The 24438-nt window shown below is 28.0% G+C and overlaps 1 protein-coding gene across 1 annotated transcript in view; it reads right to left on the bottom strand.

Moving 5' to 3' along the window:
• Nucleotides 1-580: 580 nt before the first annotated feature.
• LOC107452989 (cell adhesion molecule Dscam1-like) overlaps nucleotides 581-24438 on the bottom strand; it is a 262770-nt gene continuing 238912 nt past the window's right edge. Inside the window, exons 24-28 of the mRNA XM_016069635.3 lie at nucleotides 17213-17451; nucleotides 16977-17037; nucleotides 8927-9044; nucleotides 6358-6494; nucleotides 581-2065 (exon numbers count right to left, since the gene is read on the bottom strand). Of these exons, the coding sequence (XP_015925121.1) occupies nucleotides 2007-2065; nucleotides 6358-6494; nucleotides 8927-9044; nucleotides 16977-17037; nucleotides 17213-17451 (614 nt within the window). The 3' untranslated portion in view covers nucleotides 581-2006. The remainder of the gene's footprint in view (nucleotides 2066-6357; nucleotides 6495-8926; nucleotides 9045-16976; nucleotides 17038-17212; nucleotides 17452-24438) is intronic.

Below are 24438 nucleotides of genomic sequence, written 5' to 3'. Positions count from 1 at the left end.
ATTGAAAAATTAGTTACGTATTAAAGTTTTAAATTAATGGAGAAAAAGTTTCACAAAACTGTAAGAAATTATCACACTATTTTTATACCTAATTTCACTTTGGTATTACATATTATTGGCGGTGTGGTAATAGTTTTTTTTAAAGGGTAACAAATATGCTGTGCGAGTACTGTGGTCATAAGCTTTTTACGCCTCCTCAAGAGTGATATGTAACGGAAAAATTTACTTAATTGCTGTAAAGTTTGGTAAATTTGGGTTAACCATGAGCAATTGTTTTATACTAAATGATACTGCGAATAGTTAATCTTGGTTGATGGGATGAATTTTGAAAAACTTGTTTTTCCTCATTTAATAACATAAATTCACTGAGAAAGACTATAAATAATAATAAATAAGCGCAAGTTTTCGAATTATGTTTGCGTAATTAATAATGTTGGTATACGTATTTTAGTGCATGATTTTGTAGTGTCGGTTTTACTCCGAAGAGCGATTATACAACTAGTTAAATATGTGCGGATCAAATTAAAAAGTTAATTAAAAAAGCCCTGTATTTGAAAAAAAAATATTGCAACAATTATTATTTAGAAATAACATATTCTTTATTTTTCACAAATATTTTACATTTAACGTAACATTACATGTACTCTTAAGATGAGACGACAGTTTCAAGGAATTTAAGTGAAGTAAAAACAGTAAAAACAATCTTGAAACATATTAAAACATATGTAATAACATGACTAGAATCTGTAAATGGTGAGCAATTTCATAACAATACGTTTATGGTCAATAAGAGACATCAGCTCATAAATAGTTAAAGTGAAATATCATTGACATAGTAACAAAAATTCTCATACACATTGTAAAATAAAAAAAAAGCAAAATGATTAAAAGTTCAATTCTTGAATTGATTTTCATAACAATAATAGTTTTGAGTGCCGTATGAAAATTTATACGATACATATATGCTCAATAAGAGAAGACAGTTCATAAGTAATTGAAGTTACGTATCATGAACACATGAAAAAAAACCTGAAACATGTTATAAAATAAGATACAAAAAAAAATTAGAAATTAAACTCTTGAATTAATAAGAAATTTCATAATAATTACGACACTTAAAAGTGTCATTTACAAGTATGTATGCTTCAGACGAGACGTCAGTTTTAAAGGAATTGAAGTTAAGTATAATTAAAGCAGAATCTTGGAAATTTCGATTGCAGGGTGTATAATTTAAGCACAAGAACTTTAACTCTTGAAATGGTGAAATAAATGCTTTTGTATATCACATACAAATCAGTTGTTCGATAAACTACTAAAAAAACAGTAGTTTGAACTGCATTACTGTATATTTTCTAAATTATTTTTTACTTTTAATGATGTTTTTCATAAAGATAGATTTTCAGCATTATTCCTCACATACAGATATTATTTATTAATCGGTCAAACTATTGAACATCTCTTATGAGTAACAATTTTTTCTGATAGATTAATTTCCGTATAATTTAATTTAATATGATCATAAAGCGTTATTTACTATTTATTTTTATACAAACATTTTTTTAAGAAATTTCCTTAGTATAACTTGAAAAGATATCAATCATACATCCTTCATTTCGTTAGTTATTGAATGTGTGAATGTTAGTAAAATTTTCAATCACATTTTTTGTAACATTTTGATATTCATAATTTTTTCATCCATTTATAATCTTTTAGTCTTCCTCTAAACTTAATTTTAAGAACACTTTATTCGTTTAAGGATAACCGGACATTAAAACTTCAAAGACGGTCAATAATCAATGCCTCTTTTTATAATAAAATTTTAATAACTTAAATAATAACATTTCATCAAAACACTTCAATTAACTTCAAGCTTAAATATTTAATTGCTTTAAACAATTTTTGAAATACTATATACTATATTAAATATGATACATTTTTACAAATAAAAGCTCGATTTGTTTAAAATATTTTTTTCTTACATTTCAATATTTTTTCTTTATATAATATTATTTTGCCAAACACATATTTCGTGTGTTCACTTGAAGAACATTTCTTGACTTTAAACCTGTAAAAATAAAAGTACACACCTGAAATCGAGATGTAACACATGTATGAAAAAAACTTGAAACATGAAATAAATAATGAAGATAAAATTCTTGATATATATACTTATCTGGGATGGAAATAATATTAAGAATATTTAATTTTTCTTTGCTAACAATTGCGGGTTCTCAGTGCGTAATTTGACGTTATGTGATGTAACTTTATTGTGTGGCCAGCCCCTCTTTTTTTAGTTTGGAATAAATTATTTAAATAAAAGAAATTATGAAAGGAAGATTTACCTAAAATTAGAGGTTGAATGTACTCAAAAACTTTATTCAGGGAAAGTATTTATAAGAATTTATATTCCAAAAATGCGGGTCGTATTAAACAAATTAAAATTAAAATTAAAAACAATAAAAAAATTTTAAAAAATTTATTTCATCAGAATCATTACAATTACTTCGCGTTTCAAAACATTTAGAAACTTACAATTACGAGCTCCGTTGAAATTACTTGTTCGCAGAACTGTAAGAGTTACGAGAGCAGGTAATCACATGACTAGAACTCTATATCAATATTTTTCGTTGAAAAAATTTAAATGCGTAAATGGTGCTGCCCGAAAACATGCAGCAGGTAACAACACCAATCCATTTTGCAGTCAGGCCGTCAACATTGAGAGCTTAAATAGATGAACGGTGACCCTCATGGTCACCATTAGCTTCTAATGACAAATAGATGCGTAGTGCTATGATTACTATCGATTGTTTTCGCAATCGCATCTCATCACGCAAACTCAATTCTCAACACTTCATCAACAAATTCATCATCGATTTACAGCGTTGGTTTGTGTGTAACTACCACTAAGATTATTTAGTACGAAATCTTTAGTATATGAGGCATGTTAACTTAATTTCATCTCGAGGTAGTTTTTGATAGATGAAAGTTGACATGGTCGTAAGCATACTCTATCCCAACATTGGTGTCCCGGACATGACATGAACTCGCCAACATTGATGGATGATCCACATCGATCAGTTGATCTGCGCACAAACTAGCACTCAGAAATCAGGCGAAATAAATACAACTCTCCCGGAAAATAACCACAAAAAATATAAATAAATTAAATTAAATAAAGGTGCGAAAAAATAAATAAAATTATAATGAAATAAATAAATAAATAAACGGCATTAATGTATGTGCACTAGTGATTCATCGAATTATATCACAGATAAAATTCTGGTGGAGGAGCAATATGGCGTAACTATCACTAAGATTATTAAATGCCAACTCCCTAGTATAAGACATGTTAACTTGATTCCATCTTGAGGTATCTCTTAATAGATGAAAGTTGATACGGTCTTAAGCATACTGTCTTCCACAGGTTAGCCTAATTCAACAATAACGAGAAGACCTTGAACAAAGTTTTAGAGCGAAACGATTTGTAAATGGACTAACCGAAACAAATATAGTGCCCGAGTCGGGTTTGAGAATTTCGAATAAACCTTGGGCTTTGTATTATTCCACAACATAAAGGACAAATTATGAGATCATGAGTTCGATCTTATTCGAATTCCATTTAGTTGCCTAAAATGGAGCACCAGCATCCCCATTGAATGATTTTCTGAAACTAACCGGAATCTTTTAGCCAAATTACTTTTAGAATTACTTACCAAAATACTTTAGAGCTTTAATAATTAGAATTTCTTTGACATGGCTTGATACCTGACTTACTATCTGTTTCTTGTTAATAAATTATAATCCGCTCTATGAGCTTATTTGTATCACTATTTCCTAAACCATTTATAAGTATTAAAATTTTAGCATGTAACCATTTTAGTTCATTAGAAATATAATGTAGTGATGTAATGTAATTCAGATAAAAATTAAATTTTAAATTAGATTTATTTTAAACACTGTTATAAAGTATATTAGATAGAGTGCAATTTTCAGAATGTTACAAATATATTTTAAAAATATCCAAATACCATTGAAAAATAAGTCATTCAAACCTACTCTTCTTTTCATCATAAAAATAAAACAATTCGATTCAGAATTCTATTCAATTCAGCAAATTAAAATGCAAGGGACAATCAAATTTAGATATACAACGAAAATTAGAATACATGCCTAAAGCATAATTTTAAATTGTTTGGAAAAATTTGTACGCATAGTTAATGAAATCACTAAGAAATCAATTTATATTGAAAGTTAAGTAATTTAGAAAAATTGGCAAACATTCTTATCAAAAGGTGCTATAAACGTCTATTAGACATATTTCAATCAAAAATAAATGTAAATTTCTGTATACAGATAATTCACCATTACAATTACAAATAAAAATGGCAGTGGAAAATAGAACGCATGTCTCAGCTATGATTTTGCATTATTAGGTAAATTTTGTATTTTTCATTAAAAATCAATAATACAACATAGAAATAAAATTTTGTATAGAAGTATAAGTAATTTAAAAGAACAGGTAAGCACTATTGTCAAATAAAGTGTTATAATCATTGATCTTATTCATTTCAGCAAAAACCGAAAGTAAATTTCAATAAATGAACAATGTAACAAATAATTGATTTCATCATAGCAATTCAAAATGCAAGAGACAGCGAAAAATAGAAATATGATAATGACCCTAAATAACTGGCTTTACAGCTAATTCCCGACATCAGTTGATTATAAAGTATCTTTGTTGTAACTAAAAAAGGGGAGCAGCGTTTTCTGAACCGTTTGTTTTGGAAACCCAGGGTAATTATCGACCGTCAATTACTCTAATGCTTCGAAAATTATTATTTTACTTTTTGGCCCACATTGCGATTTAGTGCAATTATGACAAAAGGAATCTATCATGATTTTTTATTCTGACTTTTAAAATAATGTTGAACCAGAAGAGTGCAACTTAATTATTGGAGATGATTTAAAAGAAAGAAAAACAAATAAAGTATAATTTCAAACTAAAATGCCATTTTTATCCTAACAATGGAAATGTAATTAAATTTAATAAATAATAAATTAAATTATTAATTTCATTAAAACTCATTTTTACATTTTTGACTTATATTTAATGCAAATCTGCATCTAAACAATGAGCTTAGTATCGGTAGGGACAATTTACTACATTTACATACAATTTTAGTAATAGTGATGAACGACCAAATCACTAATAGTGGAAATCTACTAAGAATTGTTAGGACAAAAGATTAATACGGTAGTTTTTACCGCTAGCACATTTAGCTAATTATACCCCATATTTTATAAGTAATATGCGTTACAACTTGCTGATTTCCCCACTTAATATAGTAAAAGAGATATAATATTATTTGCCATTTAAAAATTTATTGTTCTATGAAACCTCCTCTGATGCATTTATACATTTTTTGAGATAATTAAAAAATTTTGGACCTCAGGATAGAAAGCTGAATCAACAACCTTGAGTATTAAGAAGAAAAAAAGCAAAGTATCTAACATAAAAATTTTGCATATATAACTTGCCTATAACATTTTTAATATGGTTCTATATCACTTTTTTTTTTAATATTTTAGCAAGTAAAAATATTAAAACTGTTTCCAAATTTGTCAGATACAAAATTTATTTTATCCTCAATTGGAAATAATCATAAAATTTTTGCCACGAATTTCGTTATCAACCAATGTTTTATAACCGAAACACTGCAGGTGTTAATTTTTTACGTGTGCTAAGGTTTTTATTTCCAATAGCACATGCTTCTACATGTTTTATTTCTCACTGGCTTATATAGTTATATACGTTATTTATTCATTATTTATTTATTCATTATTTATTTATTCATCATTTATTTATTCATTATTTACTTATTCATTATTTATTTATTCATTTTTTATTTATTCATTATTTATTTATTCGTTATTTATTTATTATTTATTTATTCTTTATTTACTTATTACTTTTAAGTAGCATATGCTATGTGCTTTCAGCAATATACTTAGCTCATACAGTGAGACTTTTAACAACAAAAATTTAGTTTATTTGATATCATTCTGCAATAAAATTAGAACTAGCTACAATGTGCTTTTCACGTGCGTTCGGCACAAATAGAATTCACAATGAACATATGCTCTAATTTGATAAATATTTACGGTGAAGTTCTTTTAGTTAGTCATAGGCACAATTTTCTCATTTGATGGTCAAAATTTTAATTACTTTTATGACAGATTTTTCCCCCTGGTCCATATTACGTAATTACAAGAATTTATCGGCAACTGTTAAGCAGAAGGGAATCGATAATGGAATGGCAGTATTATTTTAATTGTCACTCTTCATATAATACTTACCATTTTCTGAAATATGCCTCAAGTCTCTATCACACTCAGCATCGGACAATTCTTGTCCATCATTAACAAATGTTTGAGCGTGAACATGTAATGGACTATAACTACCTTCATGTCCTAGTAAATCACTTGTACGCCATCTAAAAAACAGTCAGTACTTATTAATAATGATTTTATACAATAAATAATACCTGTCATGAAAATAAGAAACACAATCTTAATTGATTTATTTGATTTATAACTTAATTTGTATAATCATTGTTATCAATGAACTGTATCTTTTGTACATTTGCCAGTTGAACTTGTTGCATGTAAGTATATGATTTCTTTAATGGTATTTTAATGTAAACATTGAATGCAGATAAATTAGCCAAGGATGCCAGAAATCTCAACATTAATGACTGTAACGTGTCCGTCCAAGATGCAAATGCAATTGCTAAATCTAAACTAAGAGAAAAACTAATTCCAACGAAACACGTGATTTCTAATATAAATGCAGATAAATCCACAACAAAAACTATAGCCAGGCAGAGAACCAATCACCACAGAGGAATGGAGATCGACAGAGAGGGCAGAAAAGTATATAGGAATTGTGGAAACTGCCCAGATACGCACCATGCCACATCTTTGAGTGTCCAGCAATGAGTGCTAATCTGAGAGAAATAGGAGTCTTGCCGTCATTGATTGACCTTTATGACGATAACATCAAGTAAAACGCAGAAGCAGTAATCAAGACTCATGGAAACATTTGATTCGGCTATGTCAGAGACACGACAAAAAAAATATATGCAAACATTTTTTTGTGTTTTATTATATTTCTTATTTATTTTTTTAGGAGAAAGTTTGTATAAATTCTTATATAAATTGCAAAGTCTTTCTTAATTATAAATTTATAAGTTGTATTTTGTGATTTTATACACGTTTTGAGAATACTTATAAGAATCTTGTTGCATTTACACTGGCTTTAAATTGTTATTACGCAGATTTTATGAATTTCATCTGGCTATGTTTGGTTTCGGCATGCGCCTTTGGTGATTTTTGCAATAAAAAGATGAGTTTATGGTGAGGGAATGGCAGTTTCCAAAATGCATTTCCAAACGTTAAAAAAATCATAATCTAAATTGCTGGAATTATGAGTTTCAGCTGGTTATGTTTGGTTTTGGCATGAGCCTTTGCTGATTTTTGTAATAAAAAGATGAGTTCATGGTGAGGGAATGGATGTTTCCCAAATGCATTTCCAAACGTTAAAAAAAATCATAATCTCAATTGCTAGAATTTTTCGAAATATTAAACTATTAACCGAAGTCAAGATTCGTACTCAAACATGAAATAGGTAAAGATCAGTAATCCCAGCTACTGACCTTTACTTTTGGGAATCACTCCATATTTTGAACATTTTTAATTATTTAATTATTATAATTATTTTTTTTTGCTTCTTGCACAACTCCCCTTACCACTCAAGAACCTGATTTTTATCACTCTTCTTTCATTTGATTATTTAGTTCTAAATTGATCCTCTTACACTATTTTTAACTCACATTGTTCCTCATTGCAAATTATTTTCTTGTCTTCTTTTATCATTTTGGGTTTTGATGATGAGCAAGTTTTAATATATATAACCGGTGCCATAGTATGCTTATTGATTCATCATTTTTACTTTATTCACGTTGCTTAGCTTTATTTATTTCTATGACAAATAGTTAAAATGTATTATTGTACTTATTATTATTAAATAAATTATTGTACTTATTTTATAATAATGGTGATAAATTTAGTAAGCTACTTAAAATTAATGAAAGGAAATGTTTTAATTTTCCCTGACTAACAGATTTGATAAACTTATTATTTTCTAAAAGTATATTTAATGTGCTTTTCATGATTAATACTTTACCTTATGAAATATGAAAACTGAAAATGAGAAACGTTAAAATATGAGCTGTAAAAAAATCCTTTATTTTTTTCAGATACTCCTTTACAAACCAAAAATTCTTATATTTTGTTATCATATCCCTTTTTTGCCAAAATGAATGAATGAATAAATAAAAAACATAACTATAGATTATCATTTTCCGACTAATGGATACGAATTACACGTTCGTGTAATTAATGGTACGGGCATGACAAGAATTTTTCTTCTGCACAATTATTTGTCAAGATAAATACCAAAACTATGTTTGTCAACATCATTAATGGTCAAATTGTTTTATTTCTTAGATATTTTAGTTTCTTCATAAAACTGATTGATGATGCTGAGCAGTTTTATTTTTTGCATTTCATATAACATCTAATTTCAAATGTATGTTACTTTGATTTATTTCCAGAAATAAATGATTTCCGCTTGAAAATAAAATATGCATAAGAAATTAATGTTCATTTTTTTTTAAAGATATGTTATTACTTTTAGCTTGCTGTGGGTTCACAAAGGAAAAATAATGAATCAGATACTTCGTTAATTTATGCTCGCTTTTAAAACTCTTTGTTACAAGAAAAAAACTGAATTAATTATCATTTTCTATCTGTAACTTTGAACAAATCCACTTTGGGAAGAAAAAAACTTGTTATTTAGAATTACCTATGATTTGCTGTCCACACGTTGCCGAGAGCTAATTTTTCGTGCATAATGAAGCTATCTAAATCACAATGAATTCCCTCTTCAGTTATGCTTTGCAAAGGATGTGGCTTACTGGATTCTAAATTAAAACAAGAAAATATATGTATAAATAGCATTTCTTTTAACTTTTTTAAACTACTTGACACACTGTTAAAATTTTCTTTCAAAAATTATGGTAAAATAACTGGCAGCTGTCTGTCCATCCGATTAACCGTAAAGTTTACGGTAAATAAAATTTTTTTCCTTTATGGTTTTGAAATCATTTTCAAGAAGTATGGTTATAAAACCATGAATGCAAAACTAGACGGTTTTTTATCCATTTACAACTACTAATATTATTCAAAAAAGTAAAAAAAAGAAAAATTATTTTACTAGACATAGGAGCTCGGCTTTTCGTAAGGTAATGGTCATTGGAGAGTGCTGGACACTGGAAATTCTTCATTTGTTGAAGGGAAGGGAGGAAACATTGTGGTGTCAACACTAGGACTCGAACTCCAGTTCTGCCGGTCATGAGATTAACAGATAAGCCCGCTTGGCTATGATATGTACACAATTTCAAAGAACTAAGTAGCTTCATTAGGTGGTTCTAGCTGGTGAGATAAAACTCTGGTTGTTTAACCGTATTAAGTGAAAGAAGTTAATAAATAATCTTTCTCGAACTTAACAGTTTGATTACCGTTTCATTTATGGTTATTTGACAGTTTTGATTAAATATGGTAAAATAACCATTCAATAAATTGTTATTAAACCATTTTTTCAAGAAATTTCTAACAATGCACGCTAATATCAAATTAAATTTAAAAAAATAAGAAAATAAAGCGAATAAGCAAAATTAATACCGTTAGCAAAATCGTTCATAAAAGTTAACTAAACTCTAAAAATGAAATGTTATGATAAACATTTATTTCAAAGTAAATATAAATATCTTATGATTTAGCTAAATTAATCAATCAGTATTTTAAAAAATGTGCATTCTTATGCACTCCTTTCTCTCATTTTGATGCATAAAAATATAAGGAAGAATTGAAATATCGCATTTCATAAAAATATATAAGCAAAGTATGGTTCATAAACTTTTTACTAGGACATTTTAGCCATCAAGTATGATTAATAGTTTAAATTAAAAACAATTTCTGTAATGAAGCTTCTTAGAAAAATATCCTTAACTGGAAAAAGTAACAATAGAAAAATTGTTAATCAGAAAATACCCTCAGAGAAATTTTTATTAGAAAAATGTAATCTAAAATTGAACAATTGTTTTGATAATTTAACTTCACTTTAAAAAATCTAGTGTTTAAAATTTAAAATAGTGATATCATATAGATGATAAGTCACGTTTACGTAAAGCATCATAGAATATATCATTTGCATATGAAACCCGAAATAATATATTCTAACAGAATAAATGAAATGAATATTTAAATTCATGTTAATTAAAAAGAATAGGTAATTAAATTTTAAATTTAAAAGAAATATTCGAAATAAATTAATAACTTGCGTAAAACAATCATTGGTTAAAAACAATCAGCTTCTCTACTTAAAGTAACATTTTGAGCTAAAAGGACGTTAATAAAATCTGATTTTAATAATAATTTAACGATAGAAATACAGGGAAGGAGAACTAATTATGATGATACTTTATAAGAGCATTTATAGCAGAATATGGCTTATAAGCTTATATTTCTCGACTTACTGAAGCTCAGTAGAAAAATAGGACAGAACATATTCAAATAAAAAAATTAGAAGAAAAATGGAAGTTTTAGAAGCTGTGTTCTTATAAATGATTATCCTAATAAAGTATTATAAAATGAAACACTAATTTCTATAATCTAAAGTAATTTAAAATCAAAACTCTTTAGGTAAATAAATATTCAATGTTTTAACTTATAAATGTATGTTAAAATGGTGAAATAGTGATTAAATTATGATATCATCGTTTGTAACATATGATAGCTGTCAAATATATCATTTGCTTATGCAACTAAATGTGATGCATTTGACAGTATAAATGAAAATGCATCGTTTAATGCATCAATGCATATTAATTCTTAAAAAAAAAATCGTGATTTGCTGCAAATTAAAGTAAATGCTCTGCTTAATCAAATTAACTTCTCAGAACCACTATCAGTTAGGAAAAGCAGTTTTTGTATCCAAAGTACTCTGCATCTTCGGATCAAGTTGCGGTGTATAGTACTAGTACGTTGGGTGCATCAACCGTAAAATCCATTTCACAGAAAAATTCATTTTTCTGTGAAATATTACACTTCAATTTACTTAATTAGAGTAATTCAGTAATCTTATGTTAAGTATTACTATAAAAATTATTGTCTATCAGATTTTTTGTTCCGTAACGTGCGTAACGCCAAAAATACAGACACCCTGAGTGCCGGTGCTTTTTACCGAAATTTAATCTTGAATTTTTTGCGGTGTAGGAATTTAGCTGGCACACATGTTAATCAGAATGTCTCATTTTACTTTATATAATTTCGACTATATATATATATNATTTTTTTAAATATATATATATATATATATAAATGAATACAATAATATATAAATGCATATTACTTTGAAGACAAAAATTAATGATCTGCTGAAATTAAAGGAAATATTCCGATTAATTAAATAAACCTCCTAAAATCACTATTAGTTAAGGAAACGCAGCTTCTTCGTCTAAAGTTTCGCTTTAACTTTCATGAAAGTAAATCAGAAACTTATTTAATTTGAGTCTTTTAGATAAACCCTTACAGCTGGCGATTTAAATTAACCAATCAGAGTATATCTAACTGAGCTTATTTCATAGAACTACATAGAAAGCTAACAAAATGCAGTGAAAGAACGATATTTGCAGTTCTTTATTTAAGAACTGCATAGTCTGTTTAACCTGTAACAAAATTTGTGATGAAACAAAGACGAAGACTTTCAAGGTTTAATTAAATTCAGACCCTTCAGAAAATGCACACTCCAGGCTGTTTCCGCAGGATTTAATTACGAACGGGAATGCCGCTCATCATGTCTTCCTACCTTTCATTTCGGACGAACAACGAAGCTCCAATGTTGTTTCTTTTACGAAAAAGGTCTCATTTGAACAGCATTAGTCGATTTTAATTAAATTATGAATATCTTAGATGAAACTATTACTAATATTATATATTAAATATTTAACTTGCAATGAAATCTTTCAATTTCATTAAAATAATTCGTTTCATTTCACAGAGGAAAATCAAAAAAAAATAAACAAATTCTTTAACATGAAGGAATGTAAATATATTTTCTTATTAGGTGTTCAAATATTTGTAAAGCATTCTCTCTTGTGGCAACAGAAGCAAAATTTCTTTGGGATGCAAACTGATTAATTGATCTTCTAAGAAATTGGAAATGGAATGTTTATTATTTATTATTCGAACAAAATAAATAATGGTTGACTTTGTATTATCAATTCTCAATTCATTTAATCTCAAAAATAGTATTATAAATGTATCAAATTAATTGCGACACTATATTTTGTATTATTTCTTCACTAACTATTTAAATATTCATTGATTATAAATAATGCCATATTGTAAGTTTAATTGTATATATTGTTTATTCATGCAACCTCCTGAAGTGAAATCGAGTAGCTAAATTAACTGATATCAACTGATAGCACTGAAAGCATACAAACAAAGGAACAAAATGCTTACATAAACTGATCACCATTCAAACAAAAACATGTTTTGTTAATATGATAAATTCTACTCAATTTTATGATACTTGAAAACTTTCCCCAAACTAATAAATCTAACTAAATATCATGTAAATAGATTAAACTATGGTAATCAATAATATAACTTGTAAGAGCAAACAAATTTTACAGAGCTTATCAGATTAACCAATAAATGTTGTCAATTATTTGACTTTAAATAGGTCACAATAACACATTAAATTTAAATAATTTTTAAAATATTGATCCTATTGTTTAAATTAATGGCACGAGTAAAAATTCTAATGCACTAAATATCATGCACACTCATAAAAAAGCTTAATTTAAAAGTAAACGTGCGAAAAATTTTTATAACCTTTCTCAATTCTTACTTATAAAAAGTATGGTAAATGCAGTAAGCCTGACTCATTTTATATTAAATAAAACAAGCTACTGAAGTACATTTATATGATAAAAAAAATTGATAATGAATGTACTAATTTATTTAAAAAAAATTTATTTCAAGCCTCTTTACTGTGAAATTACTGTGAATTTTCTGTACTAAATATACTCATTTCCAACATTCGTAGAATTTTTAGAACTACGCGATATTAAACATGTTAAAGTTTTTTTTTTGTTAAACAATTTTTCTGTTCATTTTGTCGTTTATATTTATAGTTTATATTTTTTTATCGTTTTAGTCGATAGTTTATAGTTATGTAATAGCTATAGTACTATAGTATATTTAGAGTTAGTTTAGTATAGTGTAGTTATAGTTAGATTACAATTATAGTATATTATAGTTTTTTTGTTAGCCCATTTTTCTGTTGATTTTGTTCATTTTATTTAAGTATAAAGCAAGAAATCCGAATGACTGGGATTAGTTAGCAATATAGAAACGTATGTGTAGTAGCAATATTTTTTTTAAAATTTATATCAGATCGCATTGTAAGGCCAACAAGTACTCAGTAAAAAATTCTGAATTAAATCCTTCTTCACCGATATATGCTGAGAAACAATAACTCTGATATATCATAATTTTTAAAATAATAATTATCGTAAAATCACTGAATCATTTAAATAAATAAATACTGTGAAAAGTTACAGTATAATAATTTTAGGTAAAAATAAATTTCACAGTAAAATTATTTTGCGGATTATGCATCCAATATGATGGTATTTTATAGTGTTATTTAATCGGGGATTTTTTGAAGTGCAGATACATTTCTCAAACACAGCCTGCTACTTGGGATCTTCAATAGGATTTACATTCTATACATTTACATGTTATATTTATTTTCAATTTCCTGGAGCTCAACCGATTTTATTCAGTCTTTTATTTTTATTTATTTATATTTATGCACTTCAAAGGGATAAAATAGTGACGCATTTTACGTTCAAAATTTTATTCGCTTCCTCAAACTTTTATTTTCTGGAAATATTTGCATCGATTTCGGAGAACTAATTATAGTACTAAAATAAAATTTCTGATTATACAAAAAGTTGACTATATTATTTCCGGCTTCTCCATTTATTCGAAAATACTTTCTTTCTTAACTATTAGAAAATAAATAAAAATAAGCTTACATTATTCCTTTAAGAGTTTATGGTTTTAACTATCAGAAAAAAAATGTAAAATGACGATTTTAAATTTATAAATTTTACGGTTACAAAACATATTTAAAAACATGAAAACGCAAGTATTAAAAGAAAAACATTTTAACATTTATTAGTGCTTTTCACGTTTTTTTCAACACTGTAAAATATACGAAATCAAATTGCGGTAAAAAGTACTGGCAGCTGCAGTAAAATATATTTTACCGTAAAATCCATTTTTATCGTAAAATCTACTTTTAATGTAAAATATTTTACCGTAATTTTTTTAATTGATTTAATATTTATTTAATTCAATGCTTCAAATATTTTACGATAATTATTAATCTAAAAATTATGATATATCAGATTTGTTGGTTCTTCAAAAAAAATAAATACGGTAAAAAGTACTAGCACCTTGAGTGCTAATGCAACATACCCTAATTTTATCTGGAATTTCTTAAAGTGTAAACTTTATTTATTGCAGCACATAAATAATCTTCCTTTTTACTAAAAATAAGTAAAATATGAATTCATTCCAAACTTTTAGTTTCTCTGAATTATTTATTGTTTCTGCCTTAGCAAAATATAAAAAATTAAACTAAATAGAACAATTAAACCATCTTAGTTTAACAATACAAAAACAGGAAATACTCGAGGAATATATTTCTCTACAAAATGCAGCGAAATTGCATTTTAATTCAAGAATCGAAATTCACCATTTATCTTATTTTCGTATTTAATATTAAATATACCATGCACAATTTCATTAAGTATTTTTCACTAATGAACAGCAACCAAATGAAATCTTAAATTCATCTCTATCCAACACGTGATACACTATTTTCAGGCGCAGCATTGCATCCACACTCAAAATGCCCATTAAAACACAACAACGCAAAGTGCCTCCAGAGGCTACTTCCCATCACAACAGCGGAATGTCCAAAACATGTCGCATACCAGTCCAGTAATTAATCGCTCGGTCCTTGAATTAAAACGCTGCCCGAGGACTCTTCCTACCACTCCAGCACACTCCCTTCCTCAAACAAATTCAGCAACTATTTTCAAGAGAAATTCTTACATAATAGCTTTAGCATGGAAGCTGACATGGACAGATACGATATGTAAAGGAGATAGCATCCATCTTTCATCTGCCGTTTTCGATACTGTGCAGGACACTGTGTATTCAAGCGTAAAGGACGCTTTGAAATTTTAGGACCTATTTGGGCGAAATCCCTTCAGTGCTATTGCGATCGCTGCAAAGAGGATTTTGGTTCAAAGCTTTATTTGTCGATCGAATAGAGTTTCAAAGATTCCATTTGCAGCTGGATTTTCTGAAATTATGAAGTGAACGTTATTGAAAATGGTACTGAAAATGGCCAATAGGAGAGTTTGAATCAATCAAAAGAGAAAAAAATGGTTGGGGATTACTAATAATACTTTAGATTGTTGTATAAAGTGTATTTTTAGCAGCTTTTAAAAACTATTTCCTATTATTCAAATGCTGAATTGCATTAAAGATTTTGGAAAAATAACAATGGAATTTCATTAATTATCTATAGTTAAATGTTTTTATTGTCATTAGAGTATAGTTAACTAAAAATAATTTTCAGCTAAAATAAAAGTAGTTTTGAACCGAAATAAAACTAAGGTCCTCGATAAGTCAGAAAGTGACTTAAGAATCAAAATCAAAAGGGAATTTTTAACTGATGTGTGAAAATTTAATTACTAAAGTTTCAGTTTGTAAGTTATATTATTTACTATTCCAATTTCGTGCAGTTTTAAAAAAGATTACAAATTTAATGTATGAAACAATAATCCTAAAATGTACCAATATTTTTTTAAAAACATTCGTAGAAAACCATCGAAATTTAAGGACCTATTTCAGCACAATCTTTTTAGTGCAAATTGCGAGAGCATGGAAGAAAATGTTGCTTTAAAGCTTTATTTCTCTATCGAACAGAGCTACAGATATTCCATTAACTTCTGAATTTTTCTGCAATTAAGAAGTGATTTAAGAAACAAATCTTTGAAAATGACCAATAGAAAACTAGCTTTTAAATATAACAATTATTCTTACTAATACAGCAAAACATTTCGTTAGAATGATCAATGATATTCTTTTTTGATGTTTGATTACTTAAGTTTTTAAAGTATATGATTGTTAATTTATATTTGAGCTTTTATAATTTCTAAAAACTGTAATTGGAAAGTCTGAAAATAAATCTCGGCTATTTTGTATCCAATATTGGCCAGATTAAATTCAGTTTTCTTTCACCTAATATTATTTTTTTATTTTACATTAATTTAAAATTAATTCCAAATATCAGTCTGGTGCTAGAGTTTTTAAAGTTTTTTTTTAATCGTAGCAGATAACAGTTCAAATAGAAAATTCAATCAAACAAAATGTTTCTTTTTTTTACTGTAATAAGCGAAAACTATGTTGGTAATAAAATCTACTCTGACTTGTTTAATAACTTGTTTAATAATAATTTTAAACTTATTTCTAATAATCAAAGCTATTCTTCTGTTTCAAATTTAATTTAAATAACTTAGCCTTAGCTAAGTCTCTCAGGAACTTATAATTTAATTATATTTAATATTCTAAATTAATACGTATTTTCATCTAAATATCTAGCATAACTTATTTGTTTAATTTTATGGTATTAACAGTACTTTTCTGAAAAGGCGAATGTACTGAGCTAATTATAGTTAATTAGATCAAATACTACTCACCATAATCTCTTATTTCTATCGTTCCATCTTGTACTGCAGGCATATGATAACTATGTCTGCGCTGTTAATATATAACAATATTATTAATTATTACAACAGTAAATATTGTATAACTTAATATGAACCTTATTTGAAACAAATTATTACATTACGAAAAGTTATTATATGAATTCCAGGAAAGTACAATGTAAACACTCAATCTAAATGATAAATTGAGACAGCATAATAATACTTACCATATCGTCTCTCATTTGCTGAGGAATGTCATACATGTGATCATTCTGTCTGTTGCTATGGTGATGTAAGCTTCTACATCCATCTCTTTCCATGCCGACATCATCTCTGTGTAAACCTGGTACTCGACTTGTAGCATACGGTGCAGGAAAGTAAACAGATTCTCTATTTTGTTCGTATGTTTTCTCTAAATCAGCCATTGCTAATGCGTCGCTTTTACCATCTTCGTTTCCTCTGACTCCTGAGGTTATAGATAAGAAGTATCGTGTTGTTATTAAATGTATATACCATTAAATTGATTGAATGTGATGTCATGGTTTCAAATATTTATAACTAAAAATAGTTTTTTTTTTTCATTCTAGCATTTCACTTTTATCATTTTATCACATTAAATTGTTTTAAAAATACTAGTTTCAAACACAATTTTATAAAAGTAAAATAGGCAAAACCGACTTCGTTATAACCTTAATTTACGCAAAATGAACATTGAATTTTTAACTTTTCTTCAATAGTATTTGTGTAGGTCTGCGTTTTGTTTTTAAACTGGTGCAATATATTATTGCTAAATAAAAATTTAAAAAAATGATAATAAATGAAAAAAATAATGCGTCGTACAATTCAAAATAATTTAACGTAATAATTTAACAAAATAATTTCTTCAATCGAGGATGGAAGTCAAAGTGTTATTCTAAAAGTTCTTTTAACGTATTTTTTATTTAATTTGAACAGAAAGATATTATTTGTACATAATTCAAAAACTTAACTACGGAAAAATTCTGGACTAAATTACGGCAAAAATTGACAGCAATTTATTACCGTAAATCCATTTTTACAGGAACAGGTTACGGTACAAAAAATCTGATACACCATAATTTTTGCAGCAATAATTACCGTGAAATCACTGAATTACTCTAATAAAATTAATAATATTGTAAAAATCACAGTATAATATTTTACGTTAACAATGGATGTTACGATAAGATTGATTTTACGGATGATGCTCCCCAAGTCCCTGTACTTTATACCGTAATTCTTTATAATGTGAATTTTTTTTTCTGAAGTCACGTAGCATTTTTTCTACTAGCCTTGATTTCTGTCTAGGAAAGCGAGAATTAATATACACGCCCATGTCTTTCAAAGTGGTCAAGAAAGAGGTCCCTTTAAGAATTAAAATATCTCTAAAAAGTTAACTCCAAAAAGCTTTGTACATGCTTAAACGAATGTGCAAAAACTTTATTAAGAAATTGTGTAATCACAATTTCTTAATAGTAAAAAAACATATATTTTATTGATACATACAACTGTAAGAAAATCAATTTCAGAAGCCATCAATCAGAAGCAATTTTAAATAAAGCTGCTGTTTAGACTTGCTTAGGTAGCCATTTACCATAGCAAAACAAATTTCGCTCACGTATATAATACTAAATTTGATGAAATCTCAAATTATCTATGCTATAACGTTGTATGCAAGTCTATGTGGTAATTTTAAGCATTATTTTTTTTAAAAAAAAAATAAACATAATACTTTATGATTTGTGAACAGAAGTCTTTATTTTCCTGTCACATTTTTAATGTATTTCGGCAAATCTTGATCATCTACAACATGAAGTATTGAATTAATTTTATTTCAAGTAAATCAATGTTCACTAAGAAAAAAATATGTTTAAAACTACCAGATGAAATTTTCCGTATTTTTGTCCATTAGAACAACAAAAAGTGGGTACTTTTTTACCGAAGTGCTTTGGAATTGATTTTTGCAAAATTAAGAATAAAATATGGTTTTATATTATATGTGATAAAATTTCTCAAATTCAGTAAAATTTGGTAATTTTATGATGATACTTTGAAGCTTGTCACAAAAAAAATTCATTCGGTTAAGTTTACTTTTCAGTTTTGGATTTTTTACTAAATGCGTGGTAATAAGAGAAATAATTTTGAGGATCATAATTTCCGGTAAACCGTTACCATATCAACGGAAAAATTACCAAATGAATGGTTTGAATATCGTATATTATGATTTTATTACTCAGAAGTATGCTTTTGTCTGCCACAAATGTCTTAACTCTTCACAGTATTTTTAACTTTTCTTTAATCTGTGTGTGATCTCAGAATTTATAATATTAATTTAACAAAGTGAATAATTGTTAAAAATTCATCTTCTAAACTTTAGATAAAAATACTAATGCTAATTACATATTCAACATTCCTTTTTGAAATAGTTCTTATCATTTCCATTTAAAAAAATTCATTTTTAACTTTGAAAGTTCTGAAAATGCATCTATCTTTTGATTCTTAAGAATACATTTTCTTTACTTATTATTCTGACGCTCAAATTTCTGAATGAAAAATCTCCCAACCATTTCCAACAAACCTACATTCTATGTTCTTAACAAGTGAACTTCTTTTCTTATCTACAATTATTCTCCTAATAACGTATCCAACTATTATAAAAGAAAATTACATTACAACAAATGAAACTTTCACAATCCCTAATATTTATTCCCACACTTCCTACGATGTGATAAGGCTCAATTTGAACTGCACTTCTTTTTCTCTTTAAGTCCTAGAGGCTATTTTCTCTTCTTATAGCATGTCCAGGCTAAAGCTTTCGAAATCTGAGCCCCGGATTTCGATATCTTTACGAGTATGGATTGGAGTATATATACTTAGTCAGGCTGAGTAAAGAAAATGATCTATATTATCTATTTCTTTTTCCTACCATTTTCTCTGCCATCTCTCACTCAAATCAAATAAACGGCTAAGTCAATAAACATTTCAGATCTCGCCAAGTTTGGCTGGATCGATGGCCCTCAAAGCTATCATCCTTATAAAAACTCATTTGGATCGATAACAAAGAAGAGATTTTTTACATTATATTTTATCCTCTTCTTCTTCTTTCATCCTTTCAATTTCTTCCCAGTAAAAGAAGTAGGATAAAAGTGTTGAATTGAATAATGGTTTTAAACCTCACACATGCTCTGATGGGAAGCTAATTTATTTTTGAAGCGAAAAACGAAAATATCTTTCTTTCCTGAAACTATAAATATAATTATCATCTTCAAAATGCGTGTTTCTCCATTTCTCAAGAAATCTTTTCCTTCCTCTAACGGCTGTAGTGGTGCGAGAAATTGGAAAAGATTTGATTTGTGCAGGAGATAAAACTTGTGCTCGGTCGGAAAGATTTTCAATCTATGATAAAAAGTGAAATACAAAAAGTATTGCTTCTTAAATCTGCAGGAGATGAGCAGATAGATATAGTCGGGATTTGCTTCATTAAAAAAAAATGAAATTGTGTTTTTATTTCGGCTCCGAACATTATCACAGCTTTGATATTGGTCCGTCATTTTGATAAGGCTTTCGAAGTATCGGAAAACGGTTCCTTTAACGTAATTTTCTGTTCATCGCTTTGTACCTAACGTTATTTATTGAGAAATCAGCGATTCTTTTTGGGCTTAAAAAATTTCAACTGGCTGTTTCTTTTATTAATGCTAATTTAATTCTAAGAAAATTTTGCTTCGAATATTAATTTTCTTACATTTTGAGTAATATTGGGGGGGGGGAAATTTCTGTTACATATGACTTTTTAACAGTTGACTTTTTAACAATTTCTGTTACATATGACTTATATACATTCGCATTGCTGATTTCAAATTCGCATTCGGTTTCTCTCTTTAAGTTACAATTTTTAAATGACATATTTTTTGTCAATTTTGTGTTGAAATGCACAAATTTAAAAACATTATACGACTTCGCGTCCAGGTCGTTGGGCTACCGAAGCGGAGGTGCCATCCCCTCTGCAGAGAACCAAAATTGTGATGGCATGTCTTCGGATCATCCTCAGGGATGTTTCCCAGACCGTCGCCAATAGCCCATTGTGCAGCTCTAGTGCGACGTAAATGAACTACAACAACATTATATATAAGAAGGGTTCGCATAGCAGAGTTAACGCACATCATCTCGATTAAAATTGCATTAGAACCCAAGCACGAATTGCACGAACCCAAGCAAACCCAAGCAAATATGTCATTATACTTCACTATTCCGTATTATGAACAGTAGTTTCGTGTTGCTTCTGAACAGGTCACAGCGCCTCTAATGAAGGGGAATAAGGAAGCGTCCCTAGCCTTTTCCTGGGCTGTCCTATTCGCCCCTAGACATTTCCAAGCATGGGTTCCAAACAATTTTAATCCTGATGACGTGTCCCAACTCCCCTAGAAGTCTTTTATAATATTTACGAAATCCCCTGTAATATATAACGTTTTTGAACCTGTACATTTCGTGAAAAAATTTACTATACGCGTCATGTTAAAAAATATATATATTAACTTTTTGAGTAAAACTAATTTCCGGTTCAAAGTCCCTACAAGGAAATTAGGCAAGATCAAATATTTGTATGAATTTGAACCCATTGTTCTTCATAGTAAAATATAATTAATGACATTTCATATTTTTTTTCATAAATATTTAGTTCGAAATGCATATTTGAAATAGGATGAAAAATGAAGAAAAGGGACATTTGAAAATTACCAAAAGAATGGTTTAAACACCGTATGTTTTGGTTTTTAATAACCGAATTATGATTTTTAATTTACCAGAAATTTCACTATCATAAAGTACTGTACTTTTAGTAGAATTTTTTTCTCCGCGTATGACTTCATTTTGAAATTTTGAGAATTTATTGGAAAATATACTAAAAAATTTTAAAAAAAGTGAAAAATATTTATGATATTTCAATGATATTATTGTTTGATATTCATGAATACTTTGCTATTTTTTCTTTTTAATTGGTGAAGGTTCAAATTAAATATTGTGTGTTTTTTTTTAATATGAATTTATTTTTTATACGATTTATCATTTTTAAGAATTCATCAATTTTTTTTACTTGGAATTACAATTTCAAATAGGGTTGGATACAAAATATTTGAGAGGATTAAATTTCAGTAGTTAAATAAGGGTTAAATTGTATAAAATATAATTTCTACTTAGCAATTCAACATTTTTTTTGTAATACATTTAATTTCTTAAAAAACCTTTTTTCTATGGCAATTCAGCAGAAACTAATTAAAATAATGAATTTGTTTAATTTGAACTTGCCACTCTAAAACTTTTATAACGTTAGAAAAAAATAACTCTGTTTAATCTGACTAATCCTAATCTGAATTGCTGGTGTAAAAGTGTACACCATTTTAATTTAGTTCTTAAAAGGGATGAAACCTGCTTTATTATTCGAAACTTTAATTGAACCTTATGCATTATATGCCTTATTTAAATTTTCAAATCTACTTTCCAATCAACCTCTTTCTTAAAGCTGCGCGAACAGTTAGTTTCCATTGAAATTAAAAGCAATCAGCGTTAAATTACGTTTACTTTAAACCTGCGTTGTATATTAGCGAACTATTTCCTTTAGTTTGTTCCTAAAATAGATAGTTTTTTTTTCCTTATAGTAATATTTTAACCAAAATTATTTAAACATTTTAATTCAAAAAAAATATGCATTTTAAATTATATCAGTTTTTTTTATAAAATCCTAAGTATGGATAAACGCTTCTGTAAAAGAAAATTATTTTGATACTTTTTATACTGATTGCTAAAATGAAGAACAATTAGTACGCTTAGTCAACTTTAAATAAAGTACTCTTCTTTCTTAAATCGTAATCTATATTTTCAAATTTAAATTTCTGAAAATTTCAAATAACATTTTTGAAAGAGTAGAGTACTCAACTGTAAAGGATTTTATTGTAACTTTTATCGAATTTACACAAATCTTGTTTAGCATTCTAAGAGTGACCCCCAACGAATAACATTTTTTTTCATCGCTGACAAAAATTAAAGATTTATTTTCGATTAGATTTAATTTCAAATTACTAATAAAAATCTGGTATGAGTAAGAAAAAGTTTAAGAGGAAGTGCGTATAGTTGTAACTTGGATGTGGTTACAACAAATGGAGTTAGTTATAAATGATATATCCAAATGAAATTTCACTTCTGTCATAGGTTAATTAAAGAATAGAACATACAGAATTTATTCAAGTGATTAAAAAGAGCAAAAATATTTATTTCATGTAAGAAAGCATGCTTAGTTCGTCTCAAATTAATTTATTTTAAATCCATTAATTAATTAATGATTTTTTTTTCATTCGTAACCAGCAGGTATTCGTACTTTATTTCATTATGAGTTTCATTCCATTGATTTAATGATTCATAGTAAACAGAGAGCTAAGATTTAAAAAAAAAAAATTCCAGAGTTTGTAAAATAGTAAAAGTCCGCTATATATAAAAAGCGGGACAAGCAAGAGAAAAATGTGTGACAGCAGGAAAAGAATTCGTTCCAATGGTAACCAACAATCCCGGTTCCTCGGTTAATGGCGAATTCCTGTCTTGTATGCTGGGACATATACAATAACAGCAGGAAAATTTGTTACACTGTCACGATTTCAAAAGGTATTCTCAAGAATCATATTTAATGGGCTCCACACAACAATAATCTTTTACCTTAACTGGAAAAGAAATTCCATGAGTAAGATTAAAGTTAAGGTGGCTTACATTGATTTAATAACATTTACTTTATTATTTAGCTTATGTTCTAAATGATAAAAATAAACCATGATAAATTTCCTCTCACTTTTTTCTCAACTTTGTTAAAATTTACTAAATGCTATAAAGATTTCTAAGGTGACGACAATTCGCTTATCTGAACAATGCCAATCCATTAATCATGAATGAATTGCTGAACGTTGGAACGTTGGAAATGATGAAAATCTCAGTATTCGGCGCGAAGCGCCGCTAACTGATTCGTCTAAATTTGAGAGTCCTAAATTGCATAGGCATAAATTTCAAAGTGAAATATATGAAAAGTTCGCCACAGCCTGGCGCTGTGGAAGTCATGTGAGTGGTAGACTTGTGGGCTCTAGTTCTTGGTCTCAGGGAGTAGAGATCTAAGTAGCTTCACTAGCTCTTCGTCCTTGAGTAGCTCTTTCATTTCTTGAAAAATTTTGAGGAATCTGGTTGCGGAGTTAGTGACATTCTTGGGTTGTCTTTCAACTTTAGGGATCCTCCTGGGTCTTGCACCGCAGCCTGTAAAACAGGCTGGGTGCTCACCATTACAATTGATGCAGGTCGCAGGTTCTGTAGGTGGTTTTGTACACTCGTACGTGTAATGTTCTCTGGCGCATTTCATGCAGGCGGGAGCTGTGGCAGTACAATTTCTTTGAGTGTGCCCAAATTTCTG

Source organism: Parasteatoda tepidariorum, chromosome 8 (assembly GCF_043381705.1).
Source record: "Parasteatoda tepidariorum isolate YZ-2023 chromosome 8, CAS_Ptep_4.0, whole genome shotgun sequence".
NCBI lineage: Eukaryota > Metazoa > Arthropoda > Arachnida > Araneae > Theridiidae > Parasteatoda > Parasteatoda tepidariorum.
The sequence above is the reverse complement of the archived record's forward strand: the minus strand, read 5'-3'. Positions and strand labels throughout refer to the sequence as shown.